The sequence below is a fragment of the Bufo bufo genome, chromosome 5, assembly GCF_905171765.1.
Source record: "Bufo bufo chromosome 5, aBufBuf1.1, whole genome shotgun sequence".
NCBI lineage: Eukaryota > Metazoa > Chordata > Amphibia > Anura > Bufonidae > Bufo > Bufo bufo.
Window position 1 is genome coordinate 221225565 of NC_053393.1, and position 20694 is coordinate 221246258.

General features: G+C 44.5%; 1 protein-coding gene across 8 annotated transcripts in view; it reads left to right on the forward strand.

Moving 5' to 3' along the window:
- Positions 1-20694, forward strand: part of TRAK1 (trafficking kinesin protein 1) — a 159494-nt gene that overhangs the window by 100448 nt on the left and 38352 nt on the right. For all 8 annotated transcript variants that reach the window (XM_040433645.1, XM_040433642.1, XM_040433644.1 and 5 more), the window contains 7 exons: positions 7979-8087; positions 11069-11147; positions 11313-11443; positions 13760-13834; positions 14474-14611; positions 15763-15839; positions 19540-19782. In XM_040433645.1, the coding sequence (XP_040289579.1) occupies positions 7979-8087; positions 11069-11147; positions 11313-11443; positions 13760-13834; positions 14474-14611; positions 15763-15839; positions 19540-19782 (852 nt within the window). The remainder of the gene's footprint in view (positions 1-7978; positions 8088-11068; positions 11148-11312; positions 11444-13759; positions 13835-14473; positions 14612-15762; positions 15840-19539; positions 19783-20694) is intronic.

A 20694-nucleotide genomic window follows, 5' to 3' on the forward strand; every position in this document is an offset into this window, starting at 1 on the left:
CGCAATCATCTTCTTCCTATGCTGTAGGTTTTTTGGGTGTTTTTCTTGCATTTGTTATACAGGGTGGCCCACGAAAATGTAGCCCACCTTCAATATTTCCAAATCATACTGAATAATAGTAAATCTTAGTTGTCCATAGCAACCAATTAGAGCCCAGCTTTCTTTTTATCAGAGCCCTGTAGGAACTGAAAGCTGAGCTCTGATTGGTTGCAGTGGACAACTAAGATTTACTATTAGGCAGTTTGATTTGGAGATATGGGCAGGCTAATTTTTCGTGGGCCACCCTGTATATGCTTGTACTTGATCGCTGCATGGGCAGCTGAAATGAATGCTGACTGCTTCCTTCTAGGCCGTGGAATTAATTCCTTAAGGTCAGTCCTATTTGGACCTTCAGAGCCCACCTATGGAAACCCGTTGGCACCCCATGATTGCTTTGTGGAGTGCCTTTGGGCTGACAGAGAACTCAACCTCCTTTTTCAGGCTCATTAGATGTCCCATTCGTTATTGAGCTTGTCACCTAAGGGGTTAATCATCCTGGATCAGAGATACTCCTGATCCTGGCAATTACCACAGGATTTGGATGTATACTAAAATTGGCACCCACTGCTGGGAGCTGGAAGGGGCACAGCTGTTGCTCCTGGGCCATCCACTGGATGTACTATTGCGCCCTATTTTGGTAGTAACAAAGAGATTGGGATGTAATGGTACGTCCATTTGTGTTAAAGGGGTTATCCCATGAATAATGTAAAAAATTTCATCATATACCGGTAGTCCGTGACGATACCGTTCTAACAAAGCTCGAACCAGAGATCTCCCCATTCATTGCTCTGCTAGATTTATATCAAGCTGAGAGCTCAAGGGGAGTGTCTGTTCTGCTGCAGCTAAGGGGCGTGTCTCAGTTCTCCCTATTAGAGCTCAGGAGGCAGATGAAGGATGAAACTGAGCATGTGCGGCCATCTCAGTGAGCAGGACAAAGAAATAAGGAAAAAAACAAACAGCAGGTGACACTATCCAGATAAATTTTATTGAATAACTCTTTGTGAAATGTTTAATTACATGCAATTACAAAAGTATTCAGATCCAGGTGCTGGTTTGAAAACTGTGGAATATTTTTCATGGGACAACGCAACCCCTTTAAAGAAGACCTTTCATCACTCCTGACCACTCCACCACTGTCTGTTGTAATAGCTATATGTGTTCCCATGTAATAAAAGTCCTGGAGCATCTATTCTTCTGGCTCTATGTTGTGCCATTCCTCTATTATTTCTACTAGCAGTCTGCAGTAAGGATACAGAGGGATGTTAACCAGTTGGGGCTGTGGTGGTGGTGATGATGAAGTGGTGTCCTTGTGAATACAGTGGTCTCATAAACTAAGTCCATGTATTCTATCACCTCTCCCATTCGATAAACAAAACATTTTTGTGCAATTTTCGCTACTAATAAAGACTTGCAGTTGTGATATATTGCCATTGCCATAGCAAACTGCCCCCATATAAGCTGAAAGATCTCCTTTAGTTTATTGATATTTGTATTGACACTGCTCCCATTACACGTAGAAGCATACCAATCAGAAGGTGGTAGGTGTTGGGACCCCACCATATTTGTAGGCCTGTGTTTACACAAGGCCCTTTTGAGGATTACACAAAATATAAAAGCAGGGCACTGACTAATCGATCTCATAAGATCACGTATGAGTTCTAAAATAGAATTGTGCTGCCATTTATACTTATTTTTCGGGAGGGATGAGTAATCCTGACGTAATCCCTTCAGGTGTAGGTACATTGAAGACAAGTGACTGATACATTTACCCAGCACTGCTTTCTAGGAGCAGTCACTGGTACCTTGTTTATTATGGACATTTTCAGAATTGGTCCAAACCCCTTCTCCCCTCCCAGGCTTGGGTTGCTTTAAAATGATTTTGCATCACCCAGGCACTGCTAGGGTCCCTACACACATACATTTGGCACTGGTGTTTTTACCAGCCCACAAAAACCCAGAATGACTGCTTGTGGTTTTTTTTGCCACCTTTTGCCACGTTTTTTTAGTGGCAGTGGTTCTGGCATTTGCCCGCTAGAGTTTTCTTCATGTTTTTTTTCCATGAAGGCCAGAGCGACAAAAGACGCCACCGTCTTGAGAAGAATTCCAGTAGCAAAAAAAAACTGTTGTGTGTCCTCCGTTTCATTTTTATCAAAAACCTTTAGCTAACCTCCGAAGCAGGAATTTTCACAGCAAAAAATGGCACTAAAAACACAAAAAGGTAGAAAAACACCAGCAAAATTTGTGTAAAGGCCTCCCTAGCAGGGTTTTCCAGGCTTTAAAGACTTTTTCCGGGCTTATTGAGAACCCAATAGTTTTTCCATTCCTGGAGAAGAATGACAGATTAGTCCAGGGATCAGAGCTGTTCGGAAACTACAACTCCCAGAATCACCCTTTCACTTCTATGGGAGTCACAAAAACAGTCAAGCAACTGTGCATGCTGGGAGTTGTAGTTTCACAGCAGCTGCAGTGCAGAAGGTTTGTGATCCCTGGATTAGTCAATACTTACCTGACCCCATTATAGTAAATGCAACTGTAGAGGAAGACTAGGCAACACTTCCAGTCGGGACCTGAGCAGAAGAGCAGCCCCTTTGTGCAGCAAAGAGCGGCATCAGCAGCACAATTGGCAGGTAAGTATTGACTAATCTCTCATTCTTCCCCAGGGATGAAAGAAAGCATTCTGTTATCAAAAAGCCCAGAGAATCCCTTTAAAGGGGTATTCCGATAAAGTAATGTAATTTTTGAAAAACTTCATTAAAGGGTTTCTACCACCAGAAATACTGTTATGTAGCTGACTGACATTGGCGATGCGCTAATGTCAGCACTACATAACAGTGTTTCTGACATTTGTCCCTGCAGCTGTTTTGGTAAAAAAAGCACTTTTATAATATGCTAATGAGCCTCTAGGTGCTATGTGGGCGTAAAATCAGCACCTAGAGGCTCCATCCACTCACCCTTTATCCTGCCCAGGTCCCCTGTTCTGCCTGCTCCGCTCCTCTTGATTGATGGCACGGTCCGCCGCATCGCTGCCGAAATCCCGCGCCTGCGCCGTTCACTTCTGTATTCGGCGCAGTGAGTGAATGATGCGCTCCTGGTGCCGGATTCCTCACTGCGCCTGCGCCGACTATGTCACAGTGAGGAAGCCGGCATCAGGAGAGCAGCCTTCACTCACTGCGCCGAAGACAGAAGTGAACGGCGCAGGCGCAGGATTTCGGCAGCGATGCGGCGCACCATGCCATCAATCAAGAGGAGCGGGGCAGGCAGAACAGGGGACCTGAGCGGGATAAAGGGTGAGTAGACGGAGCCTCTAGGTGCTGATTTTGCGCCCACATAGCACCTAGAGACTCATTAGCATATAATAAAAGTGCTTTTTTTTTTTTTACCAAAACGGCTGCAGGGAGAAAGGTAAAAAACGTACTGTTATGTAGTGCTGACATTAGCGCATCGCTAATGTCAGTCAGCTACATAACAGTATTTCTGGTGGTAGAAACCCTTTAAGGCTGCAAGCTGAACCCATACCTATACATATAACCAGAGCTTCAATTTACCTTGCAATCCATTTGTCTAGCTCCTGTGTGAGCCTGCAGCACACTGAGAGTATGATGGCGCCTGATCTTCCCTCACAGAACTACAATCCCCACAATCCCTAGCTTTCCTGCTGTGAATGTTGTTTACTGATTGGCTGCCTGATATACAGTCCGGCCACGCCCCCTCAGTAATCAGCAGCACACTAACACGCCCATTGTTCCACAAGACATTTAGCTACAGAAACACACTGAGCATGCTCGACCTAACAAAGGCTCAACTACAGGTCGATGCCATGGTAATTTATGAGGAAACACAGTGGGTAGCAGAGGAAGAAAACTTCTTCTATAACTACTGAACGGTAGATGTGAAATTTACATTATATTAGGTAATTACTGATGATGAATTAGTCTAAAACAGTGATGCCCAACCTACGGAAGCCGTGTCATGCGGCCCGGGCAGTGACAGGACTTTATCAGCGCAGGGAGCGCTGCGAACAGCACAGGCAGCAATGCGATGCTGCCTGTGCCTGCAATCTCCCCGCCCAGCGCCGCCTCCTAGCTAATTTATTCACTGCATTTGCCTCTGTGAAATTGAAGAGAAGCGCCGTAATCTCGCACAGGCGCACTGGCAGAGGCATCGAAGTGCTCATGCACCGTCTTCCTGGCCTCTGCGAGATTACGGCGCTTCTCTTCAATTTCACAGAGGCAAGTGCAGTGAATAAATTAGCTAGGAAGCGGCTCTGGGTGGGGGGATTATCTGTGGACGACACTGGGGGGGGATATCTGTGGACGACACTGGGGGGGGGATATCTGTAGATGACACTGAAGGGGGATATTTGAGGATGACACTGAAGGGGGATATCTGAGGATGACACTGAAGGGCGATATCTGTGGACGACACTGAAGGGGGGGGGGGAATCTGTGGACGACACTGAAGGGAGGGGGATCTGTGGCCGACACTGAAGGGGGGGGATCTGTGGCCGACACTGAAGGGGGGGGATCTGTGGCCGACACTGAAGGGGGGGGATCTGTGGCCGACACTGAAGGGGGGGGATCTGTGGCCGACACTGAAGGGGGGGGGGGGATCTGTGGCCGACACTGAAGGGGGGGGGGATCTGTGGCCGACACTGAAGGGGGGGGGATCTGTGGCCGACACTGAAGGGGGGGGGGATCTGTGGCCGACACTGAAGGGGGGGGGGATCTGTGGACGACACTGAAGAGGGGGGGATCTGTGGACGACACTGAAGGGGGGGGGGATCTGTGGACGACACTGAAGGGGGATCTAGGGAGGGGTTTGGGGATGTTGGGGTGGGAGGTCCTGGAGGGGTGTTTGGGTGGGAGCTCTGGAAGGGGTGGGAGGTCCGGTGGGGGGGGGGGGGGGGCCATACATTTTTTTTGCTATGGGGCCCAGTCATTTCTAGCTACGCCCCTGATTGGTAAGATTGGGCGGGCACTGGAGCGATAGAGCGCCCTGCTGTAGGAGAAGCCAGCGGGAGATGAAAGGAGGAGGGGCCAGCTCCTGGTGGTGTCGGGCACACGGCACAAGCATGGCGGTGGAGGATCTGACTGAAGCCTAAAGACCAGACATCAAGGTAGACCTGCAGAAGAAGGTGACAGCACAGTATGTGATGTATACATGTGTGTAATGTATGTAGTGCAGTGTGTGATCATCACATACTGCACTACATACATTACACACATGTATACATCACATGCCCCCTCACAGTAATAATGCCAAGATATGTGCCCTCTTCACAGATGTAATGCTCACACATGCCCCCTCACAGTAGTTATGCCCAGATATGTGCCCCCTCACAGTAGTAATGCCCAGATATGTGCCCCCTGACAGTAGTTATGCCCAGATATGTGGCCCCTCACAGTAGTTATGCCCAGATATGTGCCCCCTCACAGTAGTTATGCCCAGATATGTGCCCCCTCACAGTAGTTATGCCCTGATATGTGCCCTCCTCACAGTAGTTATACCCTGATATGTGCCCTCCTCACAGTAGTTATGCCCAGATATGTGCCCCCTCACAGTAGTTATGCCAGATATGTGCCCTGTTCACAGTAGTAATGCTCACATGTGCCCCCTCACAGCGTTTGCATTTCTTTCTGGCAAAGCTACCTGGTTCCGGCCCGCGAAATTTATACCAAGTCTAGTGCGGCCCTCAGACGAAAAATGGTTGGGCACCACTGGTCTAAAACATAAGTTATATTTATGGTAACTGGAATACCCTTTTCAGTATTGATGACCTGTCCTGGGGATAAGTCATTAATATCAGATCATTGGGGGTCTTTTCCTTCGTTACCGCAAGTCCCGTATAGTCATCTCACCTGGCCATGTCAATCAAGAGGAAGCAGAAGGAGCAAGGGTGCACAGAGTGGCTTGGCCCTGCCCTCTGTGCACTTAACTGCTCATTTGCATATGGATCATAAATACTTTTTCTCCTGAATGAAGCAACTTATTGCTAATTTTGCCTGGTTAATAATGATTTGCTACTGACAGGCTCCCTTTAAAGAGGACCTGCCATTAAATAGCATTACTTAATCAACTTTGCATTGTGTTTTTCGTCTGTTATTCCTCCTGGAAATGTATGACATATTTGATAACTGGGCAAGTCCCCTTGTCCGTTTGATGCTATTCAGCACTGAGCGGACAGTATCAGTTTGTAGGGACACAAACAAAGGGGTTGATGACAACATTCATACATCATCTTCAGAAATAGAAGGGTAATGACATAATGTACAGTTCAAAGAATTATTTCACGGGGATCACATGTAGTTAAAGAAAAGACGACATTTCTGGAGAATTTGTAACACGTTCTGGGGAAAATGCATTAAAACGGGTGCAAAGGAAAACTGGCTTAGTTGCCTATAGCAACCAATCCGATTGATCTTTTCATTTTCCAAATGAACTCTGAAAAATGATAGAGAAAATCTGATTGGTTGCTATGGGCAACTAAGCCAGTTTTTCTTCGCACCACCAGTTTTGATAAAGCTCCCCCACATGTGTTGTGCAGTTTTTCCACTTTTCTAAATGTAGTTAGTCATTTAAAGAGCATCTGTTTTCATTTTGGTTCCAAAGGCCCCCCCCCAGGAATGTGCATATATGTATTTATAATCTGTATTACTGTACCCGTGTAAGGCAATCTATCACAGTGACAGCACAGCACTCCCCCACTTAATCTCCTGTTTTACCTCGTTTTGCAATTAAATTGGTTTCCAGGATTATAATAACGATGGCCTCTCATCGGGAGAGGTTATCAACATCTGATCGGTGGGGGTCAGACACTGAGGCTACGGTGCTTCAGTGAGCGCTGTGGGCTCCTCACAGCTCAGTACGTTGATATTGCGGCTCATTTACTTGAATGGGATCGAGTAGCGCCTATACCATGTGACAGTTTACTTAATGGGATCGAGCAGCGCCTAGAGTTGTGACAGTTTACTTGAATGGAATCAAGCAGCGCCTAGACCATGTGACAGTTTACTTGAATGGGATCGAGCAGCGCCTAGACCATGTGACAGTTTACTTGAATGGGATCGAGCAGCGCCTAGACCATGTGACAGTTTACTTAATGGGATCGAGCAGCGCCTAGACCATGTGACAGTTTACTTGAATGGGATCGAGCAGCGCCTAGACCATGTGACAGTTTACTTAATGGGATCAAGCAGCGCCTAGACCATGTGACAGTTTACTTAATGGGATCAAGCAGCGCCTAGACCATGTGACAGTTTACTTAATGGGATCGAGCAGCGCCTAGACCATGTGACAGTTTACTTAATGGGATCGAGCAGCGCCTAGACCATGTGACAGTTTACTTAATGGGATCGAGCAGCGCCTAGACCATGTGACAGTTTACTTGAATGGGATCGAGCAGCGCCTAGACCATGTGACAGTTTACTTGAATGGGATCGAGCAGCGCCTAGACCATGTGACAGTTTACTTGAATGGGATCGAGCAGCGCCTAGACCATGTGACAGTTTACTTGAATGGGATCGAGCAGTGCCTAGACTATGTGACAGTTTACTTGAATGGGATCGAGCAGCGCCTAGACCATGTGACAGTTTACTTGAATGGGATCGAGCAGTGCCTAGACTATGTGACAGTTTACTTGAATGGGATCGAGCAGCGCCTAGACCATGTGACCGTTTACTTGAATGGGATCGAGCAGCGCCTAGACCATGTGACAGTTTACTTGAATGGGATCGAGCAGCGCCTAGACCATGTTACCGTTTACTTGAATGGAATCGAGCAGCGCCTAGACCATGTGACCGTTTACTTGAATGGGATCGAGCAGTGCCTAGACTATGTGACAGTTTACTTGAATGGGATCGAGCAGTGCCTAGACCATGTGACAGTTTACTTGACGATTATTCATTTAAAGGTTTAACCTTTCCTTTTACTTTTCTTAAAGCCTTAAGAGGAACGAATCTTCATCATCCGTCCAAAACTATTTCCACTTTGACTCATTACAGAAGAAACTGAAAGACCTTGAGGATGAGAACATTGTTCTGCGCTCCGAGGTGAGTTTTTGCAGTGATTCTTTCCTGTTATACTTTGGGTACAAGCAAATATTATTTAAAGGGGTTGTCCAGTTACCCTTATTGATGACCCATCAACATCGGCAGGTGTAATGACAGCTTCTTCATCCCTTTGGACGGGAGTGTAACAACAATTGCTCCTTCCCATTCAAGTGAATGAGATGGGGGAAATGTAATTACACTGCACGGCCGCCGCAATGCCGTTGGTGAGCAGGTATACAGTTCAAGCAGCTAAGCTGATTTTGATGACCTATCCTTTAGGGTCCATTCACACGTCCGTAGTGTATTGCGCATCCGCAATACACCCGGCCGGCACCCCCATAGAACTGCCTATTCTTGTCCGCAATTGCGGACAAAAATAGGACATGTCCTATTTATTTTTTTCGGAGCCGCGGACCGGAAGATCGGCGGCGCGCTCTGGAAATGTGGATGCGGACAGCACACTGTGTGCTGTCCGCATCCATTTCGTCCCCATAGGGAATTAATGGGTCCGCACCCGTTCCGAACACGTGGGCAGAACGGATGCGGACCACAATTGCGGACGTGTGAATGGAGCCTTAGGCTACTTTCACATCTGCATTTTCCTTTCAGGTTTTGAGATCTGGCAGAGGATCTCAAAACCGGAGGAAAATGCTTCAGTTTTGTCCTCATCATTGTCAATGGGGACAAAACTGAACAAACTGGAACAGAGTGCGCCAGAATGCATTCCTTTCCAGTTTGTTGCGTTCCCATGCCGGACACAAAATCACTGCAAGCAAGGTTTTTGTGTGTGTCATGGGATACTGAGCAAGACAGATCCGGCATGACACACAATGTAAGTCAATGGTGCCGGATCCGTATTTTAGGACACGAAAAAAACGTATCGGGCACCCATTGAATTGATTTTAGTGTCAGATCCGTCTTGTTCATTTTGGAGATAATACCACCGGATCTGCTCTGAACAGATGTAGACGGTTGTAATATAGAAAAGATGCATTTTTGCTGATCCCCTGACGCATCCAGTAAAAACGCAGATGTGAAAGTAGCCTTAATGTATTATCCGATTTTATGCAAGGTACAGTAAATCTGAGGACATTGTACAGGAGATGCTTGCAGTCTGTTACTGACACCTAGTGACTAACTTATGTACTACACCTTTACACTAGTTTTACCGTGAACTTATCATGTTGTACATATAGCCCAAACTGTGGGAGCATGGTATGGAACAGGAGAAGCTGAGCAGAATGATCTAATGATCTAGTTTTGTAAAAAAAAAAAAAAAAGTTTCATTATAATTAGTATTTTGTTCCTTTAATTCGTTCCTGTCCTTTTTGTACTTTGGAGTCCAGTGAGCAGTCCTAATGTGACTGGCAACACTACAATACAGGGAGGCTGTGAGTCACTAAGTAGTAATGCTGGAAATACGTAATAACTCAGATCGCCAGCACTTAGAGTAATGTGACCTCTGTTCTTCTGCAGTGGAACAAAAGAGAATTTGTTTCTTTTTAACCCCTTCCCACTCTATTACGACACAGAGGGAAAGTGAATACCGGAGTGCTTCAGCAAAGCTCCCTCTGTCCTCCGATCAGTGTTGACTACTTGTCATGGCAGCTGGGAGGCCTTCTGATGGACTGCCGTAGCCCGGCGGCTATTAAGTCTAAGTCTTGGCGGATATAATAGACTGCCTGTCAGAATCACTATGCACTGTACAGGAGTATTATAGTGTATAATAAAAGCACTCCAACAGTTACAGGTTCAAGTTCTCACCTGCTAGCCAATGTTCCATTCTAGCTCCATCACTCCCTCTGTGGTCTTCCGGTTTTCATCCTGTAAACTTCCAGACGGGCCTGGTCACGAGTGGTGACTTTTACCCAAGGGGCGCATGACCAGTGATTTGCCCCTTGGCGACACCTTGGACAAACTTGCCTGCAACCTGGTCATGGTCCTACAAGACTGCTTTTTTTGTTTTTAAATAGATGGTTTTGCAAAATAAAAATGTACTATTATATAGCATTTCTCAAAGCTGTCAAAGCCCAGTAAAACCTACCACCATATGTAAACAATGAAGCTGGGGTCACGTCATGCTGGTCAGTATTGTTTGCCTAAAACCACACATGTTGCTGGTGGATGGCAGCAGCTTTGAGACATCCTACTCAGCAGTACGTTACAGTATAGTACTACATGTTCTGTACTGCTCTCTACCCGTGCCAGCATTAGTTGTGAGGGTGGCCCCATTTTATATTTTTTTGCTACAGTGTGTACTGGTGATGTACAAGTACAAGACCCTGAAGAAGCACTTGTCTTCTACATAGAACATACATCGGCCAACAGTTCTTTCTGACTTTTAGATGTAAGGACTTGCTTTTTTTGTATTGGTTTTCTGCTCATTTTTCTATAGCAGGGCTGGCCAACCTGCGGCCCTCCAGCTGTTGTAAAACTACAATTCCCACCATGCCCTGCTGTAGGCTGATAGTTGTAGACAGTCTGGGCTTGCTGGGAGTTGTAGTTTTGCAACAGCTGGAGGGCCGCAGGCTGGCCATCCCTGTTCAATAGTCTTAATTTTTTTTTCTTATTTTGGGTGAGATTTAGGGGGGCTTTAGAACCAATTATTAGTTTTCCATGAGATATGATCTCACATTGGCATTTATCAATACTATCACACCACTACTGTGGCATAAGAGTCGCAAATTACATATTTGCTCCAAAATGTGAAACTTTTTGAGCTTCTGGGGGGTCGGGATTTTCTGCTGCCCGTCGGATTTGATAAAGCTTGCGCCAGTCCTGGCATAGATTTGAGTTTCTGGGGCCCAGAGGTGCAGAGCTGTGCCTAAGTTATTACGAGCCAGCAGCACACAGGGGATTGGCGTATGGGAATGCCAGTTCTGATAAATCTCCCCCACTGTGTTATAATAATTGGCGGTATAGTCTGTAATACGGTTGATTCCTATCCCTGAGTCACAGTATTGATCTGCTTATTGTTACAGGCTTGTCACTTGCAAACGGAGACCATCACGTATGAGGAGAAGGAACAGCAGCTTGTCAACGATTGTGTGAAAGAACTAAGTGGGTCATCTACTAAAACTGCAAATACTATGCATTCATTATAATGTATACTGTCTGTGGAGACCCTAGAAATAAGTTGTTTCTGGCAGTAGCTGTATACCTCTAACTCTGCCCACGTATTGTATTTTATATTAAAGTATGGTGTATTCACCCTCCATTTTCTAGGAGATGCTAGCATTCAGATAGCCAGCATATCAGAGGAACTGGCAAAGAAAACTGAAGATGCAGCTCGGCAACAAGAAGAGATCACTCATCTGCTGTCTCAAATAGTTGATATTCAGAAGAAGGCGAAAGCGGTAGGTACTGTGGCATAAGCTCTGTATGGGGTTAGCCAGTTTGTACTTACAGTAGTGCCGTCTGTCCAAATGGGACTAGCGTGTTGCTGGGATTTGCTGCATGCCATTTAAAATGAAAGTAGATATTAGATCCCCCTACTTCACACTGCTCGAGTCTACGTAGCACTGTTATCTATTCAGCAACTACCGCTTTTCTAATTCATGGGTTAATTATATATATATTGATAGTTTGTAGTTGATTTTTAGTTTTTGTGGTACATTAGGCTACAGCTACACCTAGCGCCTTTGTAGAAGTTTTTATTGATTTTAGGGTACATCTACACAGCGATTTTGACCACAGTGCGACTCGCATTCATTCCTATGGCTGCCCTGCTACACTGCGATACTTGGGCATCTACCCTAACTATTGAGCTACAGCTTGTAGTCTAAAGGTGGATTTAGACGCACCAATAATCGTCCAGATTGTTGTGAATGACCGTTCTTGTGAACGGTCGTTCCCGATCATCTGGCGATCTAAATGTGCTGCCGATCACCCGTTGAACGAGCATCTCATCGGGTGATCCTGTCGCTCGTGCAGGCACTCCAATCATGGCTTCTGGGCAGCAGATCGTGTGGTCTAAACAGTGATCTGCTGCCTAGAAACAATGATTCCGTATGAGGATGAGGGCTTGCAATAGTGATCCCTCATCCTCATACAGTGCGGGGTCTCCTTCACTGAACGAGCAGCCGATTGTTGGGAAGGAGCGGCCCATCTAATTGACTTGTATGCATTTGTGTGCGCTGCAGCTTATACTTGATTGTTAACATCTGTTAAGGGCCCCACATACTGACACTAATGATATTGCTTTGACTACCGTAATAAAAAAACGTAGAAATTGCTCTAGTTGTTTTTTTTTTTATATACCACATCAATTTTTTATAATGTTTTTAGTTGCGTTTTTTTCCCTAAACAACTGTGTGAACTATATTGTTATCTGCCATTTTCCTCTATAGAGAAGATGTCAAAAGGCCAGAAAAAAAAACCTGCAAAAGCATGCTGCATTTTTAAAATGGCAAAAACAAAAATGCTAGTAAAAAAGTGTCATATTTCCTTATCTGGTGTGGGCATTTTTACATAAAAAACCGTAGGGGCACAGAAAAGCCATTAAATCTTGTGTGACCCCACACTAAGAATGTGTTCACATAGACACAATCGGACACGGAAAAACGTACATTTTCTGTGGCGTAATCTGCTATTATATCACCACCAAAAGCTTCCCATTCAGTGGGAAATTTCAAATCGGCCTCGGACATGGCATGTCACTTCTTTCAAGTGGATTAGAACATCATTCCCCATCGTAAAACTCTCTATTCACAGAGGCAGATCAACCCGCTTACCTGCCAAGGGTTTGGTCCGTGTGAACATACCATAGAAAGGCTACAAAAGATGTAGTTGTAGCTGCAGCCTTAGGACTGTTTGACACAAACGTGATCATCCTGGTGAAAACGCGCCGTATGTCAGCTAGATCTCCCGGGCCAACCACACTCCCCTGAACCGAGCTCAATGTACCGTAATGTTTTATGATGTAGTCAGTTCATATATATGATCTATTGTATTGTGCTCACTTCATCATGTGGGTTCATTGCAAGAGGTTCTCGATCACTTAGTTACCCCCCACCATGCCCTAAAGCTAGGAGATAACTGTAAAACCTGGCACATTCCCTTTAACTCTACTGACATAGGTCCCAGTCTTCGCCTTAGCGTTTGCTTCATCTGGCCCCTAATTAACCCCATTGATGTTGAGCTTTTCACCTTTTTGACAGTATGAATACCACGTGTGCTGCACTGTCCCTGCCTTCAGAAGCGATGGAAACCTTGATTGTACCCCCAATTGAAAAACCGACCACCGATGTTAGCATTACCTTTAGGACTAAATGTTAGAGTTTAAAATTAAACTTGAGAACCCTCAGTAGAGGTAGACTTTAAGAACCACCCCGCTGTTTTCCGCCTATCCTTGTGAAACTTGGAGTGTACTTTATGTCTCGGTCTCTGGTCACATCACGTCTTCCGTAATGGAAACCACAACACTGTGACTGTCTCAGAAGGCACACTGCCTGGTGGACCTCATTGACTTAAATTGAGGTGTCCGATTCCACCAACTGGTCTGTCGTTTTTATAGAAAATATACCACTGCTTGCTGTGCTGTTTTTTTTCATTCAAATATGATGGAACCTGCTACTGAGGCTTCTGGCGCAGTCTTGAACACAACATTATCTGTTGAAGTATATTATTGTATAAGGTGTATTACACTTATGCAATTATTTTTTTTCTTATAGTATGCAGTAGAAAATGAGGAACTTGTGCAACATCTGGGGGCTGCAAAAGATGCCCAGCGCCAACTTACAGCCGAGGTAAGAGTATTAATATGGAAGCTAGAGTAGCCAAAATGTCCTTTCATTAACCCTGCAGTTTTGTTGTGGTCTCTGGGTCCTTGCACCATCTTTGACCTAAGAAATCAGCATCACTGTCTTGTAGACTAATGTACTTCTTATAACACACAAAGCCTATGTTAATCTTAAAGGGGTTTTCTGGGATTAGATTTTTTAATTAGACCCCCTAGCGTGTGTGACCTAATGAAAGAATCCTACCTACTCCCCCACCACTCCAGTCTGATGTCCTAGATCTATTTGCTGACCTTTCAGTCCCAGCTTGTTTACTATATAGGATACTGACAGGGTCACGTGTGCTGATGGAGTTAATGACTGGCCTCATTAGTAACGTGACCCAGAAGTAACGTTCTGCTTGGGGACGTGTCACTGCCGAGGCTAGTCATTGGCTGCATCAGCATCCCTACCCCAACTGGAAGCAAACAACCCGGGGACCGAAAGACGGCCAAACAGAGCCAGGGTACCTGAGTGGCGAGGAGCAGGTGAGTAGGATTCATTAGGTACCAATGCTATGGGGCCTTATGAAAAAGGGACCAAATTCATCATGTTTTGGAGCTTGTTTTTTTACTGGTAATTAATTATTTTTGGTTCTGTTTAATATAGTTGCGGGAGCTGGAGGACAAGTATGCAGAGTGCATGGAAATGCTTCATGAGGCTCAGGAAGAGCTAAAGAACCTTAGAAATAAAACCATGCCAAATGTCATATCTCGACGTTACCACACTATGGGTGCTTTCCCCATGGTAAGTAGAGAATAGGCGCTGCAATACACGCTAATAAGAAATGGACAAATTCCATTGGTTCAAAAATAATCTGGTGTTCTCATACAATATGTTTTTTATGTGGGTAGTTGTGTTGATACAGAACATGTTCCTAATTCTTCACCGCTTCCTTACAATGTTCAGACTGAGTAACGGTGACTCTTTACAGAGTTTACCATATGAAATCCAAATTTTCACACATGTAGTTGGATACTGAGCTTCCACTCGCTGTGTAATCAGATTCTGAGGTTTAACTTTCGTATTTTTGTGGCAAAACCCAAAGGAGCGATGTCAATAGACAACAGTCTCGCACACAGCAGCGAAGCTGCGCACGGCTGAGCGCTTCTGACCACTCGTTCTAGCGATCGGTGGGAGTCTCACTTCTATATGTCCCTATGACATTAAAAGAGTTACTCTTTAAAAGAAGTTATATGAATGCATAGGCAAGATACTAACAACTGTAAAAGATCATTGTATGAGAGCAATGTCAAAATTTTATCAAGGATAATCTTTAAGTGTTTAAGTGATGTCTTACATCTCGATTTCAATATCAATATTCAGTACCGTGCGCTTCTTTTAGTTAGGCTTTACAAATGCATTTTTATCTTGTTTATGCAAAGCAGATTATTTTATTGAAATGTACTCCAACCACTGATTGTAGCAGAGGCTTGTGATATTCATAAAGAACTGGTTCTTATTTTATATATATGTGCTTGCCCCTTCATGTTGTTTAAGGTGGGTTTACAAGGGCCGATGGAACAGCCGATTGTCGCGAAGGAAGCGTTCCTTCCTGACAGTCAGCTGCACGTGCAGTAAAGGAGCCCACTGCAGTAGTGATCCTTCATCCCCATACCGAATCATTGTTTCTGGGCAGCAGATCACTGTTTAGACAGCACGATCTGCTGCCCATGAACGATGATTGGAGTGCCTGCACGAACGACAGGATCACCTGGTGAACGAGCGTTTTGCTCGTTCATCAAGTGATCGGTGGCACATATGTATAGGAGCAAGCATTCGCAGAAATGGTCGTTCCCGATAATCTGGCCTGTTATTAGTATGTGTAAATCCACCGTTAGTTTACAACATGATCACTGTGACTGATCATATGCTTGGGATTTATTTTTGGTAAACAGGACTCCTTAGCAGCTGAGATAGAGGGAACTATGAGGAAAGAGCTGCAGATTGATGATCCAGACTCTCCTGAGATGAAGTAAGAAGTATTCAATAATGCGATTAATGTTTGTAATATTGCTTCACAATATTATGGTAGTATGTCATAAGTACAGTACAATAGACCCGCGATCAGGCAAGAACTCACAGCAGCATAAATCATGATGCTGCTGGGAGTTCAGGTCAGAGGGGCAGTGTTTGGTCCAGGAAATGTGGCCGTCACATGGAGCGTGTTTCCCGGAGCGAACAGCTTGTGTGAAATTAGCCTTACTGTAGCGTACACTATCCAGCATTTAGCCATTCAGACAGTGATTTTATCTGTTCAGAACTGTGACTGGATCCTAAAAAGAGAGGTTTAAAGGTTTTTTGGGGGACTATATTGACCTTTCTTCAGGACAAATTATCAATATTTGATTGATGGAGGTCTGACACCTGGCAACCCCTCTGATCAGCTATCTGAAGAGACCGCAGTTCTATGGTCTCCTCACAGCTTAGGGTACTTTCACACTAGTGTTATTCTTTTCCGGCACTGAGTTCCGTCCTAGGGGCTCAATACCAGAAAAAAACGGATCAGTTTTATCCTAATGCATTCTGAATGGAGAGCAATCCGTTCAGTATGCATCAGGATGTCTTCAGTTCAGTCACTCTTACAGTATTTGGCCAGAGAAAATACTGCAGCATGCTGCGGTATTTTCTCCGTCCAAAATTCCGGAACACTTGCTGAAATGCCGGATCCGGCATTATTTTCCATTGAAGTGCATTAATGCACCAAGTGTTCCGGCAAAACGCGCATGCGCAGACCTTTTAAAAAGGCAAAAAAAATAAATAATTGTTTTTCCGGATGACACCGGAGAGACAGATCTGGTGTTTCAATGCATTTGAACATGTTAGGCCCCTTTCACACGGGTGAGTATTCCGTGCGGGTGAAATGCGTGATGTGAACGCATTGCACCCGCACTGAATCCTGACCCATTCATTTCTATGGGGCTGTGCACACAAGTGGTGGTTTTCACGCATCACTTGTGCGTTGCGTGAAAATCGCAGCATGCTCTATATTGTGCGTTTTCCACGCAACGCAGGCCCCATAGAAGTGAATGGGGCTGCGTGAAAATCGCAAGCAAGTGCGCATGCGGTGCGATTTTCACGCACGGTTGCTAGGAGACGATCGGGATGGAGACCCGATCATTATTATTTTCCCTTATAACATGGTTCTAAGGGAAAATAATAGCATTCTGAATACAGAATGCATAGTACAATAGCGCTGGAGGGGTTAAAAAATAATAATAATAATTTAACTCACCTTAATCCACTTGATCGCGCAGCCCGGCTTCGCTTCTGTCTTCTTCTTTGCTGTGTGCAGGAAAAGGACCTGTGGTGACGTCACTCCGGTCATCACATGATCCATCACCATGGTAAAAGATCATGTGACGGACCATGTGATGACCGGAGTGACGTCACCACAGGTCCTTTTCCTGCACACAGCAAAGAAGAAGACAGAAGAGAAGCCGGGCTGCGCGATCAAGTGGATTAAGGTGAGTTAAATTATTTTATTTTTTTTAACCCCTCCAGCGCTATTGTACTATGCATTCTGTATTCAGAATGCTATTATTTTCCCTTATAACCATGTTATAAGGGAAAATAATACAATCTACAGAACACCGATCCCAAGCCCGAACTTCTGTGAAGAAGTTTGGGTTTGGGTACCAAACATGCCAATTTTTCTCACGCGCGTGCAAAACGCATTACAATGTTTTGCACTCGCGCGGAAATATCGCGCATGTTCCCGCAACGCTCCCGCAACGCCCGTGTGAAAGAGGCCTTAGTTCTCCTATGAATGAATCAGAAGGATAAACAGCAGGGGGCACTACCAGAGAGGAAAAATGTAATGTACAAAAACCTTACAGTATTTTTATTTCATCCATATTATCATAATACAGCCTTTAAAATGCTCTATCCTTTGCATAGTATTACTGTTTGTAGGATATGCACAGTTTTTGTCTTCAAATTCCCAGCGTTTATTTGAAGGGATTCTGCACTTTGTTTAAACTGATGATCTATCCTCTGGATAGATCATTAGCTTCTGATCGGTGGGGGTCCGACACTTGGGACCCCTGCCGATCAGCTGTTTGAGAAGGCAGCAGCGCCGCGGCCTTCTCACTGTTTACCGCTGGCCCAGTGACGTCACGACTTTTATCAACTGACCTGGGCGGGGCTAAGCTCTGTTCACTTGAATGGAGCTTAGCCCTGCCCAGGTCAGTTGATAAAAGTCGTGACGTCACTGGGCCAGCGGTAAACGGTGAGAAGGCCGCGGCGCTGCTGGAGCGCCACTGCCTTCTCAAACAGCTGATCGGCGGGGGGTCCCGGGTGTCGGACCCCCACCGATCAGAAGCTGATGATCTATCCAGAGGATAGATCATCAGTTTAAACAAAGTGCAGAATCCCTTTAATTAATGTATCACAGATTGGCAGGATATTTAAAAAAATTAGTGCAAATAATGTGAGTTAGCTCATGGTGACCAATCTGATTCCAGCTTCCAATTTCAGTGCTCTGTGTAAGATACCGTTTGTGACCATTTGTTCTTTGCAATAGTTCAGATACAGTAAATTTACTCACATTTTATTTTTTGATCATATACCAGTTTTCAGTGTAAGAATGAAAGTTAATTACCCTGGTATGGGATCTCTGTAGAGTAAACAGATGGTAAGCTGAACACCATATGAGGAAACTAAATGAAAATTAGGAGAATATTACCGTATTTTTCGCTTTATAAGAAGCACCTGATAAGACGCACCCCAGGTTTTAGAGGAGGAAAATAGGAAAAAAATTTTTTTCATCAGACCTCATATCAGATCCTCAGATCAGACCCCCATAACTATCAGGACATCGGATCAGACCCCCATATCAGGACATCACATCCGACCCACATGTCAGACCCCATCAGACCTTATATCAGACCTTTATTTCAGACCTCATATCAGCACTCAATGTGAGACGCCCATCAGACCTCAGTTCAGCCCTCAATGTGAGACCCCCATCCGACCTCAGATAAGCCCTTTATTTCAGATCAGACCTCAAATCAGCCCTCATTGTCAGACCCCCCAATCATAGTTCCTTGCCAGAACCCCCATCAGACCTCACACCAGAATTAAATAAAAAACCTCTCTTACCTCTCCTGCGCCGCGGCTCCTCTCCATCTCCTGCAGCAGTCGCGCTCCCATGTTTTCTCCGGCCGTGCTGCACTGTCACCTGACTGAGTGCAGCGTCAGGTCATAGTGCGCGCACTGCGTCCTGACGCTGTACGGGGTCAGGACAGTGCAGCGCCGGCCCCAGAAATGAAGACCGGGAGGGTGAGTATTACAAGCGCTTGCAGCGCTTCACTCCCTACTCCCGTAACCTAAAGCATACTAGTGAGCACTTCTATAACGGAAGCGCTCACTAACATTCGCTTTATAAGACGCACAGCCATTTCCCCCCCACTTTTGGGAGGGGGGGGTGCATCTTATAAAGCGATAAATACGGTATGTTACACGTCCTGTATACCGGTGGGGTCATTTATGTTAATATGTCTTCTCTAAACAGTGGGAAATGATTAAATCATCAATTGGTATTATAGGACAGTCTTCACTTTATTCCTTTTATTAAGGGGATTTCATTATATTATTTCTGTTTTGCCTTTTCATTACCAGGAATTATGTTTTATGTTTTTTTGAAATACACTTTAATTTTTTTTTCTCCTTAGTGGCAATCACCAAAAACGTGTATTTGAAACTGTGCGGAATGTGAACCAAGTAGTGAAGCAGAGGTCATTGGCGCCTTCTCCAATGAACATCCCAGGTTCTAACCAGACCTCAGCGATGAACTCTTTAATGTCTAGCTGTGTCAGTACACCACGCTCCAGTCTTTATGGAGGAGATATTTCTAATATTGTCATAGATAATAAAACCAATAGCATTATACTGGAAACAGAGTCAACTGATAACAGGTTAGTGCCTCTGCTTGAGTCTGGGCGAAGCATTACTTATATATTAGTATATATCATAGAACATAGCACATTTGTAAATGCATTTTTATTAATTTTTTATTTTGCAACATACACATATTTCACATTTCTTCAGATGTTAACTTCATTTATTGGGTAGAAACTTAAAAGTGTTTTCAGAGATTTTAATACTGATGACCTATCCTCCGGTCAATATGTCTATGGACTAGCTATATAGGGAGATATCAGTGCATAGTAGGTAGCTCTACCATAAAATTGTCTGGAAAAGCTCCCGACGTACGGTACATGCAGAAACATTTTCATAGGTGTGCATTAGATAGAGATCAAAAGTGGCCTTTTGGCCTTTGTCTTTCTGGTATATGTTTATATACCACAAACAAAATGTGATAATGTCATAAACTACTGGAGTCCTAAGGAGTTCAGTAAAAATATATATATATATATATATATATATATATATATATAATTTTTTTTTTTTTTTTAAATTTGGTAGCATATGGGTGATGGATGCTACTGTATGGCATCCATCACAAGCATCTGATATAGCCATTATAGACTATGATGTATCCACTAAATGGATGCCATTATAGCCTGTAGTGGATGCATTAACGGATGCCTGACAATGGCATAGGCCTTAATGGCATCCATTGGACAGGTAAGTCATGAAAAGCTCACAATGTATCTTTTTGACAGATACTGTCATGGCCTATAGGTGACAGATGCCACCGGTCAGTAATCACAAACGCCATTTAACATTTACCTTCGGAGCTTTTCACAGCGCATACGTTATATCGGGACAGAAACGCAATGTGAACAGAGTCTACAACATACTCTGCCAGTACAGAGTCGGTTCCCAAATCTTTTTTCAAGTATAATCTGGTTACATAGTGACTT